Source organism: Sitophilus oryzae, unplaced genomic scaffold, assembly GCF_002938485.1.
Source record: "Sitophilus oryzae breed Bouriz unplaced genomic scaffold, Soryzae_2.0 scaffold_1718_pilon_pilon, whole genome shotgun sequence".
NCBI classification, from domain to species: Eukaryota; Metazoa; Arthropoda; class Insecta; order Coleoptera; family Curculionidae; genus Sitophilus; species Sitophilus oryzae.
Window position 1 is genome coordinate 339269 of NW_022146411.1, and position 24884 is coordinate 364152.

The 24884-nt window shown below is 32.2% G+C and overlaps 1 protein-coding gene across 1 annotated transcript in view; it reads left to right on the forward strand.

Moving 5' to 3' along the window:
- Positions 1–24091: 24091 nt before the first annotated feature.
- The window catches only part of LOC115881411 (furin-like protease 2), a 664870-nt gene continuing 664077 nt past the window's right edge, over positions 24092–24884 (forward strand). The window contains exon 1 of the mRNA XM_030898870.1: positions 24092–24193. Coding sequence (XP_030754730.1) covers positions 24179–24193 — 15 coding nt within the window. The 5' untranslated portion in view covers positions 24092–24178. The remainder of the gene's footprint in view (positions 24194–24884) is intronic.

Below are 24884 nucleotides of genomic sequence, written 5' to 3' on the forward strand. Positions count from 1 at the left end.
TGCGGGCTATCTACATCATCACAATAAAAGCAGTGTCGCTGTCCTTTTTGCCCATACTTTTTAGGTACGTGTCAAACACTCCGTATCCCGTAATGGCTTGTGTTATAAATTGATCTATATTAATCGCCTTGCGGTATTCCTATTAAATCCAGACCCTGACATCTAAAATAAAGGTTTTTATTAGTCAATCTGGCACGAAATGTTTTACGAAATATTTCTGGAAATATTTCGTGAAACATTTCGCAAAACATTTCTGGAAATAATAAGATAAATATATATAATATTATTAGATCGAGACCCGCCGTGATTGGTTGTTCATTTTTTATTGGTAACTCAGATTAACAATAAAAAACAAACAATCACGGCGCGTTTCGATCTATTTCAGAAAACGTGGGCACTAATTTTTATAACACGGGCTTTTATTTATCTACTATTTTGTGAAATAGCACGAGGCAGTCAAGGTCAAATGTTATAGCGGCTTCAGAAAAATAAATAAACATGGAAAATCTGATATGAAAACAGTTACCGATGATAAATTAAATTAGCTAGCCCTCGAAGGTTACACAAGAATATTTAGTTTTAATCATTGTCTAATATTATTAATTACAATATAGTAAAAAATATAAAACAGTGACTAAATAGCGGTCTACCATTTATCGGCTTATAATCCACGGTATTGCGTCTCATGAACAAGATATACACAAAATTATTTTAAAAATTCGTCTAATTATTTATTATTTCTGGTTATGGTAAAGTAAAATTTATACTATAGTCTATAACAAAGTTTAATTTACGAATTTGGTTTTGTTTTTCTAGTTTTAATTGTCTAAATCCCTGCATAATAAATACTAGTTGAATGGATTTATATCAAACCATGCTGGGTACTAATAAAAGTATCGTTTACAGATTTGTCTTAAGAACAATAAAAAACATTGCTTTTAAATAATATAATGTCCGTGGACTGTACTTTTGTTGACATCGGGTCAATTAATAATTTTCCTAAGCGAATATATTGATAATGTTACCAGTAGTGAGTACATGACTGAGTACCAGTATTACTCATCAAACAATACTACTCTTATATTAATATATTAAGGCCGTAAACAAACATATCATATACAATTTTATATACTAATTCATTATAATAAAATTAAATCATAAAAATATTGTAATTATATTCCTGCAATTTAAGTGAAAAGTTTTGTTCCTAAATATTTACTATACATATACGCGTGTTCAAATATTAATTCTGTGGAATATATACCAATATAACATAAAACGCGATGTAATTAACGAAATATCATCGTAATAACAGCTATTTTGAAACGTCTAGGTTTACTTATTTCACTGAGATTTAGGGAAAAAATCGTACCTTGGATACAGATACCGCCATGTTTTGGAAATAGCTCAAAACAAAACAAAATTGAAAGAGTCAAAAAAAACGCCAAAAAAAATCCCCCCTCGCCCTCCTCACGAGTAGTTTTCAGGCGCTTTTAAGAATCGAAAGTAGGTCGAGTCCAAAGAGGTTAGAAGAGAAAGAGGTAACAAATGCTCTATTTTATAATGCGCGAAGGCTGCCTGTTTTTCCGATCTGGGTTCCTTTGGTGGGGGTCACGCCAGGAGCGGATTTAGAAATTTTTAAGTGAATAATGATATACATCTAATATATAAAATTCTCGTGTCACAGTTTTTATTAATTTGAATATTCTATTATGTAACATAAGCAGAATTTAATAATATACTAATTTTCTGTCGGATTTTCTACAAATTAACTTGAAAAAATAGGATTAGAATTAAATAGCCCACCCATCTTAAAAAACATTACAAATAGTTCCCTCTTTTTCCGCTTCATTTTACTTACAAAACACACCCTCTTAAATCTAAAAATGCGTAGACCCACTTTAAAAGCATCTCTTATATTTATATATGGTCACTTAACACCGGGTCCGCTAATCCGATGATATGTGTCCCCTTTTATCATCGAAAAGGTCAGCTACGAATGCTTTTTTAGACCCGAGACCTCCTGTCTCATAAATTTTATATTACGCCTTGGGAGGATAGGGACCATTCGGAATTTCGTATTGGTCCTGTCCGTTGGAGAAAATGAAACTGATTACGGTCTGCGATGACAGTCCTCCACCGCAGAAACAACTTTATATTAATCATATTACACTTGGGAATTTTATCGTTTTTTTTCCTTTCTATAATACATTAGTTTTGTTTATTCTTACTGTTTTATTTTTGTAAATTTAAGCGATCTGAATTAGGATATAGAAGTATGAGAATAGGCAATGTAACATTTGAAATACGAACAATATATTGAATTTCCATTCGCTTTATTTTTCTACGCATCGATCAAAAATGACTGAAATAGCTGCCTATTCTGATTTTGCTCCTTTGGTTAGTAATAAATTTAAGAAATTCGAATACTTATCGGCAGATATCACTAGTGTCAAAACAAATCTAAATTTAAATAATATGATTAATTTTTGACGATATTTAAATTAGTTTTCTAATAATAATGTGAGACTAATCAAAACTAGATGAGAATATAATCTGAAAGTCTTCTAATTTAATTATTAATTAAGTGGTCACATGCTTGTAATAAATTTTGATAATAAAACCATATTAACATATGTGATAAACTAGTTTTATTTAAAAAAAATGTTTGTTAGTTTAAAAGGCAAAACAACCTAACCTAACCTAACCAAATCAAACTTTTACCCCATTTTTTGGTCTAATATTATGTTTTATACACAAAAGGCTCAGTAACAAGCACTAATTAGGTTGAAATCTGCGTAATTACGTAAAAATTGAATAACATGAAATATGCCTATTTAAATTCAAGTCTCTAAAAACACTTGAACTTTAGCTCTAAAAGTTAATTAAAAAAATCAACGGAGGGGGTGTTAGGTTGACGGATCATGCATGGAATTTGCTTTTTAAGTTTAAGTAGGTGCCAAAATTCGTTATTTACATTTCATCATTTCAACGATTTGACGATGAAACTTTGATTTTCCGTTTTTTTTCTTTGTTTAGTTCACATGCAATTATTTAAAATTTTAAATAAATCCTTGTACTTCACGCTATGAAATCCTTGCAACTCAATACTAAATTATTCAATTCCCTAGTTATCCACAATTTTTGACAAGTCACGCACAGTACAAATCAAAATTAAAATTTCAGGATAATTTACTAAACAGTTAATTTACTGATATTACAGATATCAACTCATCACAACTTATTTACATTCAAATATCAACAATTTTCCCTAGAGGGGTTCCTACTTATACTTATTACATACACTTTACCACTAAACACGTTAAAGGCAGTAGCGAAGAAAACTAGCTTATTAAATTTACTCTCCTTCCGGCAAGTTTACAGACAAGTAATCTGATTAAATGGGTGATGTGTTTTCCCTGGAATCAGATTCTCGAGGAAAACATTTTATCTCAAAACCCAGCGCCGCTTATTTAAAGGGTTGTTCTAGAGCAGATAGGTTTAATGCTGTAATAAATCATGAATCTAAAACGCCGTTCGATAGAAGGGCGGTTCTTTTGTTTGAAGTGCAAAAATATGAACGCTAGCAAGCTTCCTAAAGGCTGGAGTGTGTCTGAAGTGTCATCTGAAGTAATCGTTTTTAATAAATGCTTCGGTTAGGAAAATTTTAATGACAATTCATAGCAAAATAATAAAAAATGAGAAGTATGTATTTTGTTTTTAAGAATTAGAATGGGGAAATGTATTCAAGATAAGCTGGGTTCTAACTGGGCTTGCTGTACCATTTTTTTAAAGAAGAAGAAAATTGCGAACAAATAAGTACCGTATAATTACTTATTTTGCTAATAAAATACATATCTATATACACTGTATATAATAGACGAATATTGTGTACCTACAATATTTTTCCTAAAATACAAAAAGATATATTTTCCAGTAGAAGTGTCAAAATCGTAGGTTTTATTCTATTATAAATTATTTGATGTTTTGGCATATTGTATAGTCCCTGAAACGTTAATTATTTTCTCTTTTTAAGGCAGACCACTCACTTGAGAGCGTGTTGACCAATCAACATATGCTATTTTGAAACTTAGCAACATGTTCATCGAGATGGCGAGTCATCAACTCGAGAGAGGAGGACTATATATGGTCAGATCCTCACAATAGGAACTGACCTCAAATCCAAGGAAACAATAGAGAAAGAGGGATATATCCTCTATTATAGATTCGGGACAACATCGGTGTCAGATCTAAGGAGGAACAAAGTTAAAGAGGTGTACACAATGGAGACATATCCTGCCGCCTCCACCTCACTGTTACCTCAGTCAGAGACAAGCTCCTCGACTGTGAAGGGCATCAAACACCAGTCAAAAACCAACATACCTTAAGTTGTCAACGTCATTTTCAAACGTAAATTAATTTTAATATTGAGTGCTAGTAATAATTTATTGTCATACTTACACTTAAAGAAAAAGTGAGCATGATAAAATGGTACTATGCGGGAAATAGCTTAGACACTGTATCTGATATATTTCGGTTGAATATTAAAATATTGAATCATAAAATTAAATTATTTTTGACAATGACAAAATCATAGTTTGTAAATATAAGGTATGTCGGCTTTTGGCTGGTGTTTTATTGTTACTTGTTCGGTTTTAATATAAAAATAGGCGAAATCTTTCTTAAATTACCCAAAATTGGCTGGTCCAAAATTGTTCAAATTTGGCATTTATATTTACATAAACCTTTAATAAATCTATTTACGACATCGCTGGAAAATCAATAGGGGAGCCAATATTTGAACAGTTCCAAATTTGCATGGGATTTCCTATGTTTCCAACGACGATTCACCACCCGGTAAATATAATAAAATATAATTTTTTAAAATTATCGGATTATATTCTGTCATCATGGGCATTTTTATATCAGAAGAACCATACTTAATCTACATTCACGAACTATCTTTATCTGGTTGGTAGATTCCAAAGTAGATTAATTTGCATAATTATAGTCAACCTAGAAAATTCGTTTGGTTAATCTAAGGAAATTTTCAAAGCTTCTGGATCCTCGATTTCCATTATTTATTTAGCAGGCGTGCCAGTCGCTTAATGTCTTAAGAACGTCTTCTACCTGCTCGTATTTAAGGAAATTAATAAGTCAACATCCCCGACTGACCTCCGGCTTAGATTATTTAAGGGTCTCTAGGAATGGCTGCCGCCGCATTTACAATATCTTTACTCTGACGACCCTATCGATAGCCTGAGAGAAGGTGGGATAATATACGTAAACTTCCTTTATAATGCATGGTATGAATTGCAAGGAGTTTGTCCCTTTGTTTTTCTTTTATTTCTGTGTATTTTTTCCTAAAATCACACAAATACAGAATAGGAATACCTAAATACAGAATAGGAATACAGAATAGGAGGTTGAGTAAATATCTCACGGTAAAAAAATAATAGCATTTTATAGTTAAAACTCCATCGCTGATCCAATGTTTATTTCAGAAAATCAGAACTGTTTAATTTAAAATTCTATACATTTAAACCCATCGTCAACGGTGCTACTATTTTGAAACAAAAGTTGCAAACTAGTTAATTCTACAATCAGATTTTAACTAAAATGAAACTGCTGCACGCAGACGGACGCAACTTATTCTAAATCAGTTTCAATCAATTGGTGTAGTAGTTCAATTTAATAATATTTATAATGTCAAAAATTCCGAGCGGATGAAGACATCATTGATTATTATCAATATCCCAGACAACGCAGGACACAGCGGGAATAATGGATATATCCATACATGCTTTATCTGTCATGTCTTTCGTGGGGTATCCAAAAATTTTATATTTATAGAACTCTTCGTGTTTCTAAACCTCTCCAAGAAATTTTGTGTTCAGTTAAAACGCTCCTGGAAAAAGGGGAGAGTAAAGGAACCAAAAGAAACAATCTGGCGCATCTCCACCAAAGGACAAGAGGGGGAGAGAGATAGAGCCTCTCATCTTTGCTACTGTAAGGAGACACAAAGCAAACCCAGGATGGAAAGATGTCCAAGACCGGGAGGCAAGCAGGGACGTATCATCAGTTTTGCAAAAAGTCTACTGTAAGGACATCGAGTTGGCGAGTGATAAACTCGAAGGACGAGACAGATCATCAAGCCTCCACCTCAAGGGTACCTAAGCCGGAGACAAGCTTGTTGACTGTGAAGGGCACGGAGGGTTAAACCCCAACCGTGAAATGGTTATACCCTCGTAGGAGGCAGATATCCACACCTCGGAGGTTGAGCATCTGTTTTCAGAAATACTCCCTCTTCCCCTACAACAGGAAGGTTCCTATGTATGATGAGTTATAACTCAAGAAAAGGTGACAGAAGAGATCTTTAAGGTCGCAATGATTAACCCCCTTTCCACTCATTCTACATTTTACATGTATATCGATTGAGAAAATTTCGACCAATATTCGGAAAGAAAACGGGTTCGTCTCTTAGATCGTACTAAGGAGAAAATTCTGACGTCGTTACAATCACGTCAACCACATCACCAGTCGACCCATGTACAGGGTGTCCCATGTTGGTTGAAATCATACGGTATCTCCGTCATTAGTAAATATAGGAGGATGCGGTTTGCACAAACCTATCCCACTTTTTTGTCAAACGGAAGATGCAGTAGATAAAATGTTCATATCCTTCTTAGTTTCTTGGCTACAGGGTCTCTACGAAAATTTTGCAATTTGGGACAGCCACCGTATCTCCGTTATTATGGATGATATCGAGAAGGTGAAACCTGACTCTAGTAGAGCTTTTTACGTAGAATACAGTGGCGTAGTCTGTTTTTCTACAAAAAAAATATTTTTGAAAATATGAACTAAAATTATGTTTTTCAAACGGAACACCCTGTACATTTATAAATCGTATGATCCGCCTTCTTCTCAAAAATATATATCACTCTATATTTATTTTCCCTATTTACTGCAATATTTAAAATATATCATTTTCTTATTAGTAGGCCGTGATAAATAGTATTTACTAAAATAGTCATACACATATTAAAATTTTATTTGGGATAGATATAATTTAATTTTGGACTGTTACCACTGAATCTCTGAAGAGGGCTATAAAAATTTTGTTTACGGCATCTTCGGTTTTACAAAAAAGTCGCAGGTCTATCTTCAGGACTAACGGAGATACCGTATGATTTCAACTAAAATGGGACACCCTGTATAGAGGGCCTTACTAAATATGTTTTTGATTCTTTTTAAATTCACTGAAAATTTAAATGATAAAATATTTTAACATTCGGCCAAACACGCTGGCAAAATTTTCTCTACAAAAATTTGTAATACTATGTGTACTATGTGTACCTAACGATCTCTGTTATGTTTGTATTGAAACTGTTGGAAACTAAAAAAGGTTGTCCGGTATATTTAGCATAAAAGCCGAGACAGGGTGGGCCGCAAACGATGCAAAATTGAGTTACGGCGTGAGGCCAGCCTGCATATTCATAAGTCGAACGATGTGTGCTGTCCGCTTCCAGCCGTTGTCACACGACTATCGATAAAGTGCCGGAGAGAAGCTATTGTGAACTCGACCGCAGACTGTGTATACAGCATGGAAATAGTTTATGGAGAACAACAACAGTTCAGTTGTTTACTTATTAATGTGTTTTGGGAAAAAAATGTTCGTATGGGTAAAAGCTTCATATTGTATTGAAGAGCAATGGAGGGTTCTTAAAAAAATATTACTTCAAAGTTACTTTAACGCTTAATAGCATATTCATCAAACTTTTTCTTATTATATACATTATTAGTGTGGATTTAATATCTAATTTCTTGCTTCTAGGGCGAATGTTGTACAGGGTGGGCCAAATAGGACATATTTAAAGGGAAACACCCAAGATAGATGAAAACTAATATCGATGTCTCTCAATTTTTATCAAAAACATGATGGTAAAAACTGCACATCAATATCTGTTCCCGCTTCGGAGTTACGGTGTGTTTTTTAAAAATGGGCATATGGGCATTTTAAAAATCGCTGTAATTTTTTTTCAGTGGAAAATTTTGTGTTTTTATGAAAACATTTCCAACGCACTCTGTTATGTAGAATTTAGTATATTTTTAACCCTGTATATTTATAATTCACTGAAAATAAGTTAAAATTACCTTTCCCATTCTGTTTGAGATATAGAGTTTATCAAAAAAAAATCGTCTACTTTAGACAAATAGGCTGTGAACAGCGCCAGCCGTAATGCAGAAAACAAATGCTTACCGGTAGCTGTCAGCAGCAATTAAAACGAAAATAATATTTAATGAAAGATGCAGAATTTTATAACAATTTAAACTATATTTAACATCAACAAGACATTTAAACTATATCTCATAACAATTAATAATAAAAATGGCAAACCAAGACATGAGATTTTGCTACAGGGGATTCTACTTATGCACAGACGGGACCGTCTCTGAACATTAATCGTGGAATTCATTAACTTAGTAGGGGTGAAAGATACCCTCGCATAACCGCTAAGTACTTCTAATTCTTGTCTAGACTATACGGGCAATTTAAAAATAAGGTCTTTTAGTTTCCCTCGATGATAAAAATCCATCGGCGTTAAGTCTGGCGGCCTCGACAGCCAACGACTGGGACCTTGCTTAGCTATCCAATTATTCTCGAAATTGTCTCCAAAAATTTACTCATAATTTTACCGTTGTAAGGCGGTGCCTCGTCTTGCTGGAAAATATGTTTCCAAGTTCCATTAGGGGCAGATGATCAATAAAGAAGGCAGACCCTACTAATTGAAAGTGGCGAACTTTTAAAACTACTGTATTTCGAAGAGGACTCGAACAAAATATATAAGATGTACTATATTTTTGGAAAAGTAAATTTAAGTTCTTTTTAATGAATTAAAAATATACAGGGTGTCTCATATATGAAATCAATTTTATTAACTCTGAAGGTGCTTTGGAAAATGTTTTCATAAAAATACAAAATTTTCCATAGCAAAAGAATTTCAGCGATTTGTTAAAAATGCACATTTTCAAAAACAGAAACGGTAACAGAGTGCGGTTTTTACCATCCTGTTTTTGATAAAAATGAGCTTCAGACACCGATATTAGTTTTCGTCTATCTCCTATAGAATAGGGTGTTCCAATCTGGTGGTAATCCAATCTACTGAGAAAATAACCTGGTTTTATTTATGATAATGATAACAACACCTGGACCACGTTTTTATGTATTAACTCCCCCATTACCCAGCATTTGCGAACTTCAGGATTTCCGTTTTACTTAATTTTTTTCCTGCATTATAAATTCCAATTGACGTTTGACTCGATTGTTATTCAGTGATTGTTGTTGATTGGATATTAAAACCTGTTATTATATAGTATAATTATCGACTTTTAAACTACATTCCTAATTTAACTAACAAAATATCAAATAATCTCAATAAAATAGGATGTAAAACTATTAACGTAAATAAAAGAAATTTAGGTCAAATTTTATTAAATAATAAAGACAAAACTAATGTCAAAAATAAGTCGGGTGTATATAGGGTGGATTGCAATGATTGTGATGCCGTGTACATAGGCCAAACAGGTAGAAATTTAGATATAAGGATTAAAGAACATGTAAAGTCTATTAATGATCTCCAGCATAGTTCTGGTCTTGCAACTCATTGTATAGTAAATAATCACAAAATTAATGAAAAGTCAATTAAGTTACTACACAGAGAAACAAAAGGTAGACGCTTAAATTACATTGAACAGTTAGAAATACTAAAATCTGTTAAAAACGAAAATAATGTTAACGACCAGCAAGGATTTCTAAACACATTTTTTATTACCCCTATTGTAAACTCTCTGAACCCACCCCCATAGCAAATATATATATATAGTTACAGTGTAGTTAGACGATTAGTTCTTAAAAAACTCTTGAAAAAGGCCTAACAAGCCGAAACATATATGTAGAGTTAAAGTTACTCTTATTAAAAGTTTTTTGAAACATCTAAAAGCGTGCTTTATTAAAATACTAATATTTCAACGACGTTTCACAAGGAACCAACCACAGCTTCAGTACAATTTATTAAAACCTGTTTCCACGACGCAAATGAAGGGGCCATGTAAACATTAAACAAAAAAATTATATCCATATCTATTAATAAAAAAAAATTCTATAAATAATATACGACTAATATTTTTTTAATTGTATAAATTGCATAACATGAAATTAGCTGGATTTGAAGAGAAATAGTAATATACATTTATATAATGCACTGGTTTATTCAGGTTTAAATACGATTAAAATTAAACCCCTGCCCTATAACAGATTTAATCACATTAATTACATTTAAGCCTGGTTTAAACTTCCAACTAAGGGATACTTGAAATCAAACGGGATTTAGTATACCAGGTGTTTCTCAAATGTGGCTGACCCCTATAAATTTTTTATTTTTTAAAATAAAAAAACGAGACTTGGTACGTTAGTATATGACATAAACCAAGATTGATTGACGTATTTACTTGTTTTCAGTCACTTCCTGTTTCACCGAAAATGACTACAACTTTTGATTTTTAAATGATACCTAATGGTATTTTTTACTTTATTTGTCAGTATATATTATAATATGTCAGTTTTTGACATTTTCGCAAATGGTTTATTTAAAATTGTAACATTCGGTTCATAACAACAATTCGATTGGAAATATCAAGCGTGTGATACCATATTATTGGTAAAAAAATGATTTTTCTAAATATGCTAATGAGCCATCCTCGTTCCATTTGAAAAAATTGAGATATAGTTAAAAGTATGATATAGGCATCTTTTAACCGGCCAGGACAAGACACGGAAAACATTAGACGATCATAGAAAGGAAAATTAGACGATCTTTGAAATGATTAAAAATTAGTGTTTTTAAACTAGTGCACAGACTGCGTATTGAAGTTCTGTGATGAATTTTGTACGTGTTTTTGCCCTGAGTCTTTTTATGTTGAACAGACCGCCGTCGTATCTTTATCTAATGCCCAAACCTCTCTCCTGCAGTTTGCTGTCCACTATAATGGAGAGTGCTGCCAAATATATTGAATAGAAGAGGCGCCAAGACACATCCCTGCCTAATGCCTGTGTTTGTTAGGAAGGGATCGCTCAGTGAACATGATATGACACTCTTGATTTGTTGTTGTTGTTATGGAGGCTTTTACAGACTGTAAGAAATTTGCTGGGTACTCCGAACATTTCCATAATTAGCCAAAGTGCATCTCTGTTCACAGAGTCGAAGGCTTTTGTTAGATCGATGAATGCAACATAAAGTTTAGACTGCTGCTCTTTTACTTTTTCCTGTAGTTGGCGGATGGAGAATATAGAATCTACGGTACCGCGGTTGGTGCGAAAACCCGTTTGCGATTCTGGGGTTTATATGTGGGTTCAGGCGGTTTGACATAATTTTTGCAAGAATTTTTTCTCCGATAGCCAGTAGTGAAATCTAGCTCGGTAGTTTCCGAGAAGCAGCCCACAATAGAACGGTATGGAAAAGAATTGTAAAGTCAGTTAACAGCGACAACCAAAAAGTAAAGAGGCAACAAAGCAATGAGATTTTTGAATGTCTGGAGTGCGGTAGACAGATAACATCATGTATAGGGCTTGTCATCACGTATCGGGGAATTCATTGGGATGTTTTTAACACAAACTTGTCTTAGTATGGTCTCCGGGAAGTTTTGCAGCCTTAAGACGTATCCTGCAATCCCACAAGTGTTTTTATTATGATGGAGGTGACTTTATATTATTCATTCTTTCTTCATACTACCGGTATTAAATATCTTGTATAAGCATCAAGCTAGTGCGTGACGGTCACAGGAGATATGGTTTCTAGATGCTTCTTATGTATGTCCTAAGTGGATATGGTAGGTGGATGTCCGTTTGACTAATATGCAAGTTCCAGCGACTTGAAATGGAAAATTTAACAGTCTGTAAGGTGAACGAGATATCTCCCAAAATATATATCTTATATTTCACCAAAAACTTGAAGACACTCAACACTCTATAAATGACAAGTTTTAATTTTGTAAAGAATACATTACCTAACTTAAACTTATTAAATTAACTAAATTATATTAAAGTGGTAAAAGGTATCAAAAATATTATTTGATACGGATATACATTCCTACGTCTTTTAAGATAGAGATTATGAAGAACAAGAAAGATCCACTTCTTGTTCGAAGAAAAATGATGGGATGATGCCAGTAATAACTGTAATACCAAAATGATAATAGTGGTGATCAAATTACAATAAATTTACTGGCAATCATGTCAGCTGTTTTAGTTCTTTATATAAAACAATATCGAAAACATGAACTAATCTTTCTGGGTGCATTTTTATATTTATATTACAAGTCATCAGCTTTAAAAACAACTCAATGGTTATTACCCTACATGCCCCTACATAAACTTGGCAGCTTTTCATAAATTATTTCCTTTTCTTAAAATCCCCTGAATTTTTCTTAAACAGCCTATTTTTTATTTGAGGTCTGGGATTTCGGTCAAACGCACACCTCCGAAGCTAACGTTTCTCGTATTTGGCCGTGAAATATGAATAGCACTAAATTTTTCACACATTTCGATGTGCCTGGCAAACGACGCGCATTTATATCCCCGACTTCCATATGTATCACAAATTTTGAAACGTTTTCCATCATCCTATAAGAGAAATGGGTATTGCAAAGGCGCTATATTTATTATTAAGACCTTTCTTTTTTCTTATATCTTTTCGGCTGGATAGATTGGCATATCGGGTCGTAGGATATTGTAGGTTAACCTTTCGGACCCAAACACTATTGTCCCCAAAGAACTATTTTGTGCGATAGGATGTTTTTATTGCGAATTGTATATCTTTTGTTGTATGTGTATTTAAAAATACAAGGTATATAAACTTTGACATGAGATGAAAGTAGTTGTAACAGTTATTTTGTAAATCACAAAATGAGATTAAGAATTGATTTTTTTTCGGAACAAGACAGTTTTGAAAAACAAATTTAATTGTTTATTTTTTTTCTAAAAATACAAATAACTCTCTTTATAATCATCAACATCATTCTCAGCTTATTCAGCCATTTCTAATTATGGTGTATCCTCCCTCACATATTTAGATACTGTCTATGTTGGGCCGATTGTTGTCTATTTTAGGCTGTGCGAGCCCAAGTTATCCCTGCTAATTTCCTAATATCATGGTTTCATCAGGTTTGGTCTTCCTCTAGGTCTCTTAATTGCTCGTGGGTACCATACTGTAATTGTTGCGGTCCATCTGTTGTCCATCCTTCTTGCCAGGTGTCCATCGCCACTTGAGGAAGATTTGATTTTGTGGATCACATCTATCACCTGGGTTTTTTATCATATCCACTCTATTCTTTTACGGTCTTTCGTAGACATCGCGTCCCCCTGTCGCACTCCTTTGCCAGTTGAGAACTCTGGGGTTGTTTTATAGATAATTAGTCTTGCTTTGGCTTCTTTGTATATTTTGACGAGAGCTTCTATATAAGGCCTGTCAACACCTTGTTTCGCTAGGGCCTCTACTATTGTCTTAAGATATATCGGATCGAAAGCCTTCTCAAAGTCTATAAAGGCTATGACTACTGGAAATTCGTTGTTTTGTTCGGCTGAGTTTCTCATAGTCAGATGGTATGTGATGTATTATTTTTGCATGTGATGAATTATTTTTTCAAATATACCGCCAATAGACTATTAGCAAAATAGTAATATTATATTTCCATTTGACCATAACGAATATATGTATTGGCTCTAAATAAAAGGCTTTTTACTTTATGGGAAGACTGAGATGATATTCTTTTACTGTACTAATATTATACCATCAATCATGGCATTCTTAAATTATTAGCTCAGTCATTTCCTTTATGGTTTGTTTAATTTCTTGGTATATCAAAAGTGTTCCAACTTTATTTGAATGAAATCATCTAACTGGATCTGAAAGGAAGATGATATGATATTTCTTTTTAAGACTCTGATCATTCGAAATTATGTGATCTTGCATTCGTTTTTGAAATAATTGTGCATTATTTGTCATAAGCCCCGTGCATCTCCTTCTGCTATTAGCATTTTTTAACATTATAAGTGGGGCATGGCATTACTTAGTCGAAAGGATTGAAAGGCCCAACCCAACACAATTTACAATACATTTACTTTATTTGAAAGTATTTTAATTCATTTCAATCGTTCTTCTCATGGCTCTCGGCATCTGCGTATTTATGGTATTGCATATTATAATATTTTGAAATTTATAGATTATTGAACATTAAAAAATATCGATCCCTCAATTTTCATAAATTTAACAAATATTAGGTATTAACCCCCAAAATTATTGGAAACTGAATATCGCTAAGCCTTCGTGCATTTGCTAGTTCTAAATATCATTATCTGAGTAAGCAATAAAAGGGGGGCACGTATTATTTGATATATATTAACAGGAACTGACATTGCAACCAACGCACATCCGAACGAGAGTATCGTAATTAGATTTTCCAATTCGAATTAAACTCCCGAGACCGGACAAATCTATAAATACCATTTCCTAATAATCACTTTATTAATTTAATATAAAATTATCTGTGATTGGCGAATGGGCAAATGCTATTTATATTGTAAATATGTATAATAGAATCACAATAATAAGTATTATTACTCCACTGTATATGCCTTTTTTAGATCTATTCATTTATAACTCGTGAAAATAATACAGTAATTGATCATAATACAAAATAAAATTATCTATTTAGGCAATCCTATAACAGCATATACCTAGTGACATTGAAGTCTTTCGATTGTTTTCGAATGATAGAGATCATTACAAGGGGTATTAGAAAAACTTTTTGAAGATCTATATTTAATGATAAGTCTCTTGGGTTTAATAGTTTCTCTAAATTGGGTTTTAAGCGAGGTATTATTCTAATCTGATGTTTAATTTTTGACACTCTTAACTTGTTAAGCAACTAATTCTTAATAGATTAGAAATAAATATGTCGCTGAGTATAATATGTTCTAAAATGCATATTGTGCGAATGAAAAAGTTGCAGACGGGCAGCGTAGCGACGAGTGCTGTATTCAATTATTATACATAATGTAATTAGCGTCTATTAAAAAGTCCCCATACTCTTTTATTTCTGTTTAAATAAGTTTAGTTCGATGTTTGCAGGTCAGAGAAGTTAAACAAGTTTTATAGACCACAATTTTATTTTTCCGTTTAATTTTTCTAGTCTGATAAGAAGTAGCTTTCCGATTAGATTGCCAAAGTTCGAGTTTCTACTTAAGTGTCCTCAAAAGACCACTTAGCTGCCGAAAAACAATTAAGTGTAGCTCCTACGAAAACTTCTTCCACGAATTCATCCCACTCGAGCAACGTCGCTGTTCACGCTGAATTTTAAATACGTTTTTATTAAATCCGGATTTAATTAAAGGCGGATTTATAAAATAAGTTTTTCGATTGTTTTCGAATGATAGAGATCGTTTCAAAGGATATTTTTGAAAACTTTTCGAAGATCTATATTTAATGATAACGTTTAAAATTCACAAAGTCACTTTGTCAAAAGGCGAGAAGGGAAGATAAATCTAAATTGGGTTTTAAGCGAGGTATTATTCTAATCTGATGTTTAATTTTTGACACTCTTTAACTTGTTAAGCAACTAATACTTAATAGATTAGAAATAAATATGTTGCTTAGTATAATGTGTTCTAAAATGCATATTGTGCGAATGAAAAAGTTGCAGACGGGCAGCGTAGCGACGAGTGCTGTATTCAATAATACATAATGTAAATTTTATAAATCACAATTTTATTTTTTCGTTAATTTTTCTAGTCGCACTAGAAGTCGCTTTCCGATTAGATTGCTAAAGTTGGAATTTCTTAGTTAAGTGTCCTCAAAAGACCACTTAGCTGCCGAAAAACAATTAAGTGTAGCTCCTACGAAAACTTCTTCCGCGAATTCATCCCACTCGAGCAACGTCTGAATTTTAAATAAGTTTTTATTAAATCCGGATTTAATTAAAGGCGGATTTATAAAATAAGTTTTTCGATTGTTTTCGAATGATAGAGATCTTTCAAAGGATATTTAGAAAACTTTTCGAAGATCTATATTTAATGATAACGTTTAAAATTCACAAAGTCACTTTGTCAAAAGGCGAGAAGGGAAGATAAATCTAAATTAGCTTGGAAACGAGGTATTATTATAATCTGATGTTTAATTTTTGACCCTCATTAACTTGTTAAGTAACTAAATCTTAGGAGATTAGTAATAAATAAGTCGCTTAGTGTAATGTGTTCTAAAAAGCATATTGTGCGAATGAAAAAGTTGAACACGGGCCTCGTAGCGATGAGTGCTGTATTCAATTATACATAATGTAATTAGCGTCTATTAAAAAAGTCCCTATTTTCTTTTATTTCTGTTTAAATAAGTTGAGTTCGATGTTTGCAGGTCAGAGAAGTTAAACAAATTTTATAGATAACAATTTTATTTTTCCATTTAATTTTTCTAGTCGTATAAGAAGTCGTTTTCCGATTAGATTGCCAAAGTTCGAGTTTCTAGTTAAGTGTCCTCAAAAGACCACTTAGCTGCCGAAAAACAATTAAGTGTAGCTCTTACGAAAACTCCTTTCGCGAATTCATCCCAATTGAGCAACGTCGCTGTTCGCGCTGAATTTTAAATAAGTTTTTATTAAATCCGGATTTAATTAAAGGCGGATTTATAAAATAAGTTTTTCGATTGTTTTCGAATGATAGAGATCTTTCAAAGGATATTTAGAAAACTTTTCGAAGATCCATATTTAATGATAACGTTTAAAATTCACAAAGTCACTTTGTCAAAAGGCGAGAAGGGAAGATAAATCTAAATTGGCTTGGAAACGAGGTATTATTATAATCTGATGTTTAATTTTTGACCCTCATTAACTTGTTAAGTAACTAAATCTTAAGAGATTAGTAATAAATAAGTCGCTTAGTGTAATGTGTTCTAAAAAGCATATTGTGCGAATGAAAAAGTTGAACACGGGCCTCGTAGCGATGAGTACTGTATTCAATTATACATAATGTAATTAGCGTCTATTAAAAAAGTCCCTATTTTCTTTTATTTCTGTTTAAATAAGTTGAGTTCGATGTTTGCAGGTCAGAGAAGTTAAACAAATTTTATAGATAACAATTTTATTTTCCATTTAATTTTTCTAGTCGTATAAGAAGTCGTTTTCCGATTAGATTGCCAAAGTTCGAGTTTCTAGTTAAGTGTCCTCAAAAGACCACTTAGCTGCCGAAAAACAATTAAGTGTAGCTCTTACGAAAACTTCTTCCGCGAATTCATTCCAATTGAGCAACGTCGCTGTTCGCGCTGAATTTTAAATACGTTTTTATTAAATCCGGATTTAATTAAAGGCGGATTTATAAAATAAGTTTTTTGAGTGTTTTCGAATGTTAGAGATAGTTTCAAAGGATATTCAGAAAACTTTTCGAAGATCTATATTTAATGATAATGTTTAAAATTCACAGTCACTTTGTCAAAAGGCGAGAAGGGAAGATAAATCTAAATTGTCTTTGAAACGTGGTATTATTCTAATCTGATGTTTAATTTTTGACCCTCTTTAACTTGTTGAGTAACTAAATCTTAATAGATTAGTAATAAATATGTCGCTTAGTATAATGTGTTCTAAAAAGCATATTGTGCGAATGAAAAAGTCGAACACGGGCCTCGTAGCGACGAGTGCTGTATTCAGTTATACATAATGCAATTAGCGTCTATTAAAAAACTCCCCATTCTCTTTTATTTCTGTTTAAATAAGTTGAGTTCGATGTTTGCAGGTCAGAGAAGTTAAACAAATTTTATAGATAACAATTTTATTTTTCCATTTAATTTTTCTAGTCGTATAAGAAGTCGTTTTCCGATTAGATTGCCAAAGTTCGAGTTTCTAGTTAAGTGTCCTCAAAAGACCACTTAGCTGCCGAAAAACAATTAAGTGTAGCTCTTACGAAAACTCCTTTCGCGAATTCATCCCAATTGAGCAACGTCGCTGTTCGCGCTGAATTTTAAATACGTTTTTATTAAATCCGGATTTAATTAAAGGCGGATTTATAAAATAAGTTTTTCGATTGTTTTCGAATGATAGAGATCATTTCAAAGAGTGTTTAGAAAACTTTTCGAAAATCTATATTCAATGATATTGTTTAAAATTCACAAAGCCATTGTGTCAAAAGGCGAGAAAGGAAGATAAATCTAAATTGACTTTGAAACGAGGTATTATTCTAATCTGATGTTTAATTTTTAACCCTCTTCACACAACTTGTTAAGTAACTAAATCTTTGTAGATTAGTAATAAATATGAACTTTCTGTTTAATTTTTTTTTCAATGTTATTTTTTTATTTTTAGCCCAATTTTCATGATTTTTTGGTAAACTGTATATAAATATATTCAACATTAGTATTGGACTTTATTATACAGGGTTTATCGAATGGTGTTTTATATCTTAACTTTAAAACACCCTGTGCAATAAATTTCGTGTACAAATTGTCCTAAAACTTTTAATTTAATTTCACTTATTTTTCAGTCAGAACCATGTCTCCTGAGCATTTTGTTTCTTGTCTCGTGTCAACACATGTCTTGATTAGTTTTTAAGAGCGAAATGAACTTGCCACCAACAATTTGCAATTTTTTCAATTATCATTACTTTTTGATGTTATTTTTCAATATGAAGAGGTGGCTTTGGTGATTATTGTCGTAATAGCATATTACGCGGCATTGGATACTATATTAAGAAAAATGTTAAAGAGTAACGATACAGTCCTGGTTCTAATAAACATTAATAATGATAACAGAACTAATGATATTAAAGAAAACATCTGTAATATACTCAAGTATAGAATAACAGAAAATACTCCCTTGGCTGCTATAACTTCCTCTATATGTCCGTTCATACTGTTATTAAGGCTGCATATATCATAGTGCGTTATGTTTTCCCATTCTTCTTTAAGGACCAACCGAAGTTCATTTAATCAAGTTGGTACCGCTTGGCGACCTCTAACCCTCCTGTCAAGCATTTCCAAACAAATTTTGTGTTCTATTATAGGGTTCAGATCTGCCGAATGTGCTGGGCAATTCACAGTCCTATATAGTTCAGAATTATTATTACCATAGCCGCCTTGATAAATAGCATCAAAAAGAAATAATAATTGAAAAATGTTGTAAATTGTTGGTGACAAGTTCATTTCGCTCTTAAAAATTAACCAAGGCATGTATTGACATGATTAAAAAAACAAAATGCTCAGGAGGTATAGTTCGGCGAGAAAAATAATGCTATAGGAAAATTGCTTATGAAATTATTGCACAGGTTTTAAAATTAAGGTAAAACAACCCTTAACTAAATCAATTCTGTTAATTTTATATGTATATTATTAATCCAAATACTAAAATTTGTAAGAAAAATTGAGTTTACGAGTTAAAGTTGATATATTTATAAACAGTTTGTAAAAAAGTTCCTGAAAATAGGTATAAAAATATAACATTTTAAATTTGACGAAACATTTTTTTGTTGCGTTTTTTGCATTTGAGGGTATAATTTTTTTGCCTAAGTAATATAGAGAATTTAAAGGAAATATTTTAATCCCCTTACTGAAACTTTTGATTATATACGACAATTAAGTTGGATAATCCATATTTCCCTTCAATATTCCCCATATCTCCACTGCTCCAGCACACCTCGTAAACAAACTGATTAGCCGCAGTATCAATTTTCCGATGCACCGTGATCTTCTCATCTCGTATTATTTACTCCCTTCCAGCTAAATTACTTAGGCATATTTAATCAATGCGGGCTCTATTTGCTAAAACATCCCCAAGGTGCAAACCAAGTTGGACACCGGCCCGGTCAAATGCGAACGGATAAACGGGCGAAAGGCCACCATTATGGAATTGAGGCGATGCAGTGGGATGACCCATCGATTAAATTGATATGGCGGATCGGAGAGTCGTGTTGGTTAAATGGATGTTAGACTTTACCGTTAAAAGTAGAAAAATAATATTTTGATTCATACATTGTTTCCGGATCGTCTTTACAAGAGAAAAAACTTTTTGATTATTTTTTTTATCTCTTTGAGAAAAATGCATACTTCATAAAAGTTTTTGATTGTTCTAAAATGGTTAATTACGTTAATACTTTTTAAAATTTCCTGATCGTTTTTGAGAAAATTATAAAAATATGGTTGTCCTAAAATGAAAACGCGTTTCAATACGATAAATATTACTAAATTTTAATGTCTCGAAAAGTTTGAGAATGTAGAATGTTTAGGAGGGGAGTTAATTACCGCGACCTTACAGATCTATTGTGTGTTCCCCTTTCTTGAGTTATAACGAGTTATAACTCATCATACAGTCTCAGGACTTTAACAAAAGCCAATATCTGAGACGACTCCACAGAGGCCAGCTCTCCATGCTCGACATCAGCCGTACCAAAGTTCATGGCACGAATGGTCGTCGTCTCGGCGCACTCCGTGATAAGGTGTTCCTGTGTTTTCCCATTTTCCCACAGAATCTGCATTGGCCGTTGTTTCTCAGCTTCAGCCAACTGAGGTGTTCGTTGAGGAGACAGTGTCCTGTTAGAAACCCCGTGACAATTCGAAGATTGTTTTTACTTAAATCAAGGAAAACCTTTATTTTTCTCGGTCGTAAGTTCTGAGGAACTTTTTCGAGTATCTTAGACCGTTGGAGGACAACCATTCCCAGTTACGGATGGAGTCTTCCAGATTCTTCAGTTCCGCTTTCAGTTGGTTCCCGTTTGGAAAACAGAACGGTTCTGGTCCAGTTAGTCTAGTGTTCGTTCCTTTCCTAGCTAGATCATTTGCTTTTTCAACCTCGAAAACCTCGAACATCGGAAAGTTTGAAAGAGAAGTAATTGAAGCTGGACCTTTTCGGTGTTGAGATTTGAAAACCGGTTTTAGGTATTGATGACAACTGTTTTTTCACTGGTGTTTTGTGTATAACGATGTCGCTATTGGTTTAAAACCGGTGTTGGTCTGACACCGGTGTTGGGAATGACTTGTCAATGACAATGACATCACAAAAACAATAAATACTATTTTTAAGAGTGTCGATGAAGACTGCATAAAGAGGCATTCTTTTAGTACTAAAATTGCTACAGTGGAAACGGAAATGTAGCCATATAGGTATCCCACTAAACGGCAATACGATCTATACATTAAGTTTTGCAGACGACCAAGTATTTGACGACCAATAAAATTTCCCTCTTGAAAACGGTCAAAATATTAACGACTGTAGAAATTATAAATACTTGGGAGTCAAAAAATTTGAAGGGATTGCACTCTAGATAAAGCCATTAGGGACAGAAACACTCAGAATTCTTCTAAAGACAATACCGTGATAATCGAATACAGTTTAGTGTTTATTTAAAGTCTATTTATAATATGTACCTACAAATTTATACGGAACTCTCGGTGGGCGAGTCTGACATGTCCAACTCGCACTTGTACGATTTTTTTACATTGATAGATATGTCGATTTTACTAGTAACAAAGTCAAAACTTGTAACTTTTCAAGAGGATAAAGAAAAGCGACAAAATTGATAAAAAAAATTATCGATAATTTATTTTAACATCGGTACCCATCATCAGGTAATCCTACAATTCTTTAACCCAGTCATTGTTGATCGCCCCGTATAGCGGGTAGTAGATTAAGGACAACTGAAATTTGATGTGATACAATGCCTACCACCTTCTAACAAATTTTATATTTTTTTCAGATACAAAAGTAAAAAAAAAAAAAAAAAAAAAAATTAAATTTCTTTAACATAGATTTACTTTACTTTCCGATTATTGAGTTTATTTCAATGTATGGCCTGGTACAAATTAAACAGAAATGTATATATTTGTTAATCTCGTTTTAAGATTTATAAACTTACACTCAAAGGGAGAAAGTTCCAAAAGGTAATCTCGAATGGGATTAAAATGAAGAAGGAGAATATTTATGTTAAATGGCGTTTTGTGGGATAGTAACATTTCTAAATCCAACAAACGTCAAATATACAGCACAATGGTTAAAATCATCGTTTGCTATGGCAGCGATCAATTTTTTACTTATTCTATAATGAATAATCCTGTTTATACTTTTCCAAATTTCCATACCGTTATAGAAAGAAATTAAACAAACATGAAAATATATTGTAATTTTTCCTAACGAAGTCCACATAATCAAAACGACTTTCTATGGTAATATAATTTCGCTTTCATTCTTTAATATATTCTTAGAGATAGAATTTTTATTAACGTTATTTTTTTACTTTTTTAAAATGTTAAAGAAGCACAACATTTGTTTATTTCAGTGCTACGGAAAGGGTGATAATAGTTACCAGAAAATGTGATACCTACTTTAACAGTAACAAATAATATAACGTTAATCAGAATTAATAATAACCATATATTAAAGATTGAAATCGAAATTAAATTACCATAAAAACGCATTTTGATTTTTAGGACTTTTAAAATATTCAACCATATTTTCATGGTTTTTTAATTTTCTCTAAAACGATACGGATATTTTTTATAAAAAAGGTATTTTTCTCAAAATTCCTATAATAAAAGAGTGTTTTCTCTTCTAAAGACACTACCGTGATAATCGAATACAGTTTAGTGTTTATTTAAAGTCTATTTATAATATGTACCTACAAATTTATACGGAACTCTCGGTGGGCGAGTCTGACATGTCCAACTCGCACTTGTACGATTTTTTTACATTGAAAGATATGTTGATTTTACTAGTAACAAAGTCAAAATTTGTAACTTTTCAAGAGGATAAAGAAAAGCGACAAAATTGATAAAAAAAATATCGATAATTTATTTTAACATCGGTACCCATCATCAGGTAATCCTACAATTCTTTAACCCAGTATCAGTCATTGTTGATCGCCCCGTATAGCGGGTAGTAGTATAAGGACAACTGAAATTTGATGTGATACATTGTCTGCCACCTTCTAACAAATTTTATATTTTTTTCAGATACAAAAGTAATTTCTTTAACATAGATTTACTTTACTTTCCGAATATTGAGTTTATTTCAATGTATGGCCTGGTACAAATTAAACAGAAATGTATATATTTGTTAATCTCGTTTTAAGATTTATAAACTTACACTCAAAGGGAGAAAGTTCCAAAAGGTAATCTCGAATGGGATTAAAATGAGGTAATATTTTAGTCGGATGTTTACTTTGTCTTTAGCGCTTCAGAATTCTTGGAAATTTTCGATACATTTCTAAAATGTTGTTTGACTTTTGTTGAAGAGTAAACCTAAAATACAATTATATTTACTTCTCTTTATACTTTGGATCTGAAATTTGATTCTGGCTTATTATTAAATTGAAGACATTGTTTTGCAGATTCCGTTACACAAACTTTATTTAAAATATTTTATTCAGCACACATTTTACCTCGATATATTTTTTATTTCCTCTTATTATTAATTTATTTAGTTAACAGAATTTAGACATAAATGTAGTTGATAATTAACCAAAATATTCGAGTTTTATTATCACTTTAACATAGGAAATTAATGTATATTATTGGTTATAGAGAAATAAAAAGAAGTCATCTAAAAATATTAATTCCAATAAGAATTTTAACTATCCAAATCTTTCCTGACTCGTTGAACAGACTTTAATTAAAAATCTGGATATGTCTCTCTTGACAGGGAAATATTAAAAACACAATATTTTTTTATATAAAACACTGGGTTCTTGGATCATAGACAAACGCTTTTCACTGGCATCTTACTCGTAAACAAGCGTGTTCAAACAACAACATAATAGATTTGACATGTCAAGATGTATTTTTCGTGCCCAACTTTTTGTTCTCTTTCAAATTTTTATTCGTGCCTAATATAATTTACTACAAGACACATTACCGTAATATACTGGCATTTCTTCAATTATATTGAAGAAAATAAGTTGAATTTTAGTATCCTATCGAAAGAAATATAAATACTTACATTTAATGAATTGTTTAAAATATACAAATAACAATTCTGAAATAAAATGTTATATTTATATATTTACTTTCAGATTGGCAGCTTAAAAGGATTCTACTTGTTTGAACATCAACGCATCCGCAAAAGATCACTTGAATCAAGCGACCATCTTCATGAGACTCTGATGTCTGAACCACAGGTAAGTTATATTTTTTTTATCGTAAATAGATAATTGCCCAAAAACAAATAACTGAAGGGAAATTGCCTGAAAACATATCACCGAAGATTGTTCTAATGGAAAATTGTCTGAAAACGTAATTCCGAGGGTAATTCCACTAAGCACATTTTACCGAACTTAAAAGTTGCCCGAAAAAATTCATACTTGTTAGATCATTTTCATTGGCAGGCCATTGTTATCATTATTCATTGTTTATTATCATCCAAGTGTAAACACGTGGAATGGCAGACGAATTTGTCAGTGAAAATAGCAGACAGAAACAGTTGAATGTGGTATGGTTTATTTTTTTCTTAATCATTTACCAAAAATCGATATTTCGTTGAATTTTTGTTACTCTCAATTTTAATTCAGTGAAATTTCTTTTCGGGTAATTCTCTTTTCAGTCAATTTTTTTGGGAAACTTTTTCTAGATCTTTTTTATATTTATATGTAATTGATTACAATTTTCCGAACATATTAATTTCCGTAGTTAATATACTGCTCCAAAGTTTGTTGTTGCTTTAATACCTTATTCTAAAAACATAATACGGTTATTAGAATATTTTTTTGATAAAGCCGCACCTATATAATGCGTCCAACGTTGGTTAAAACGTTATAATCAACATTTGGCACATGTTTTGACAATATTGCAATTCAAGTAACAAGTGGGTCT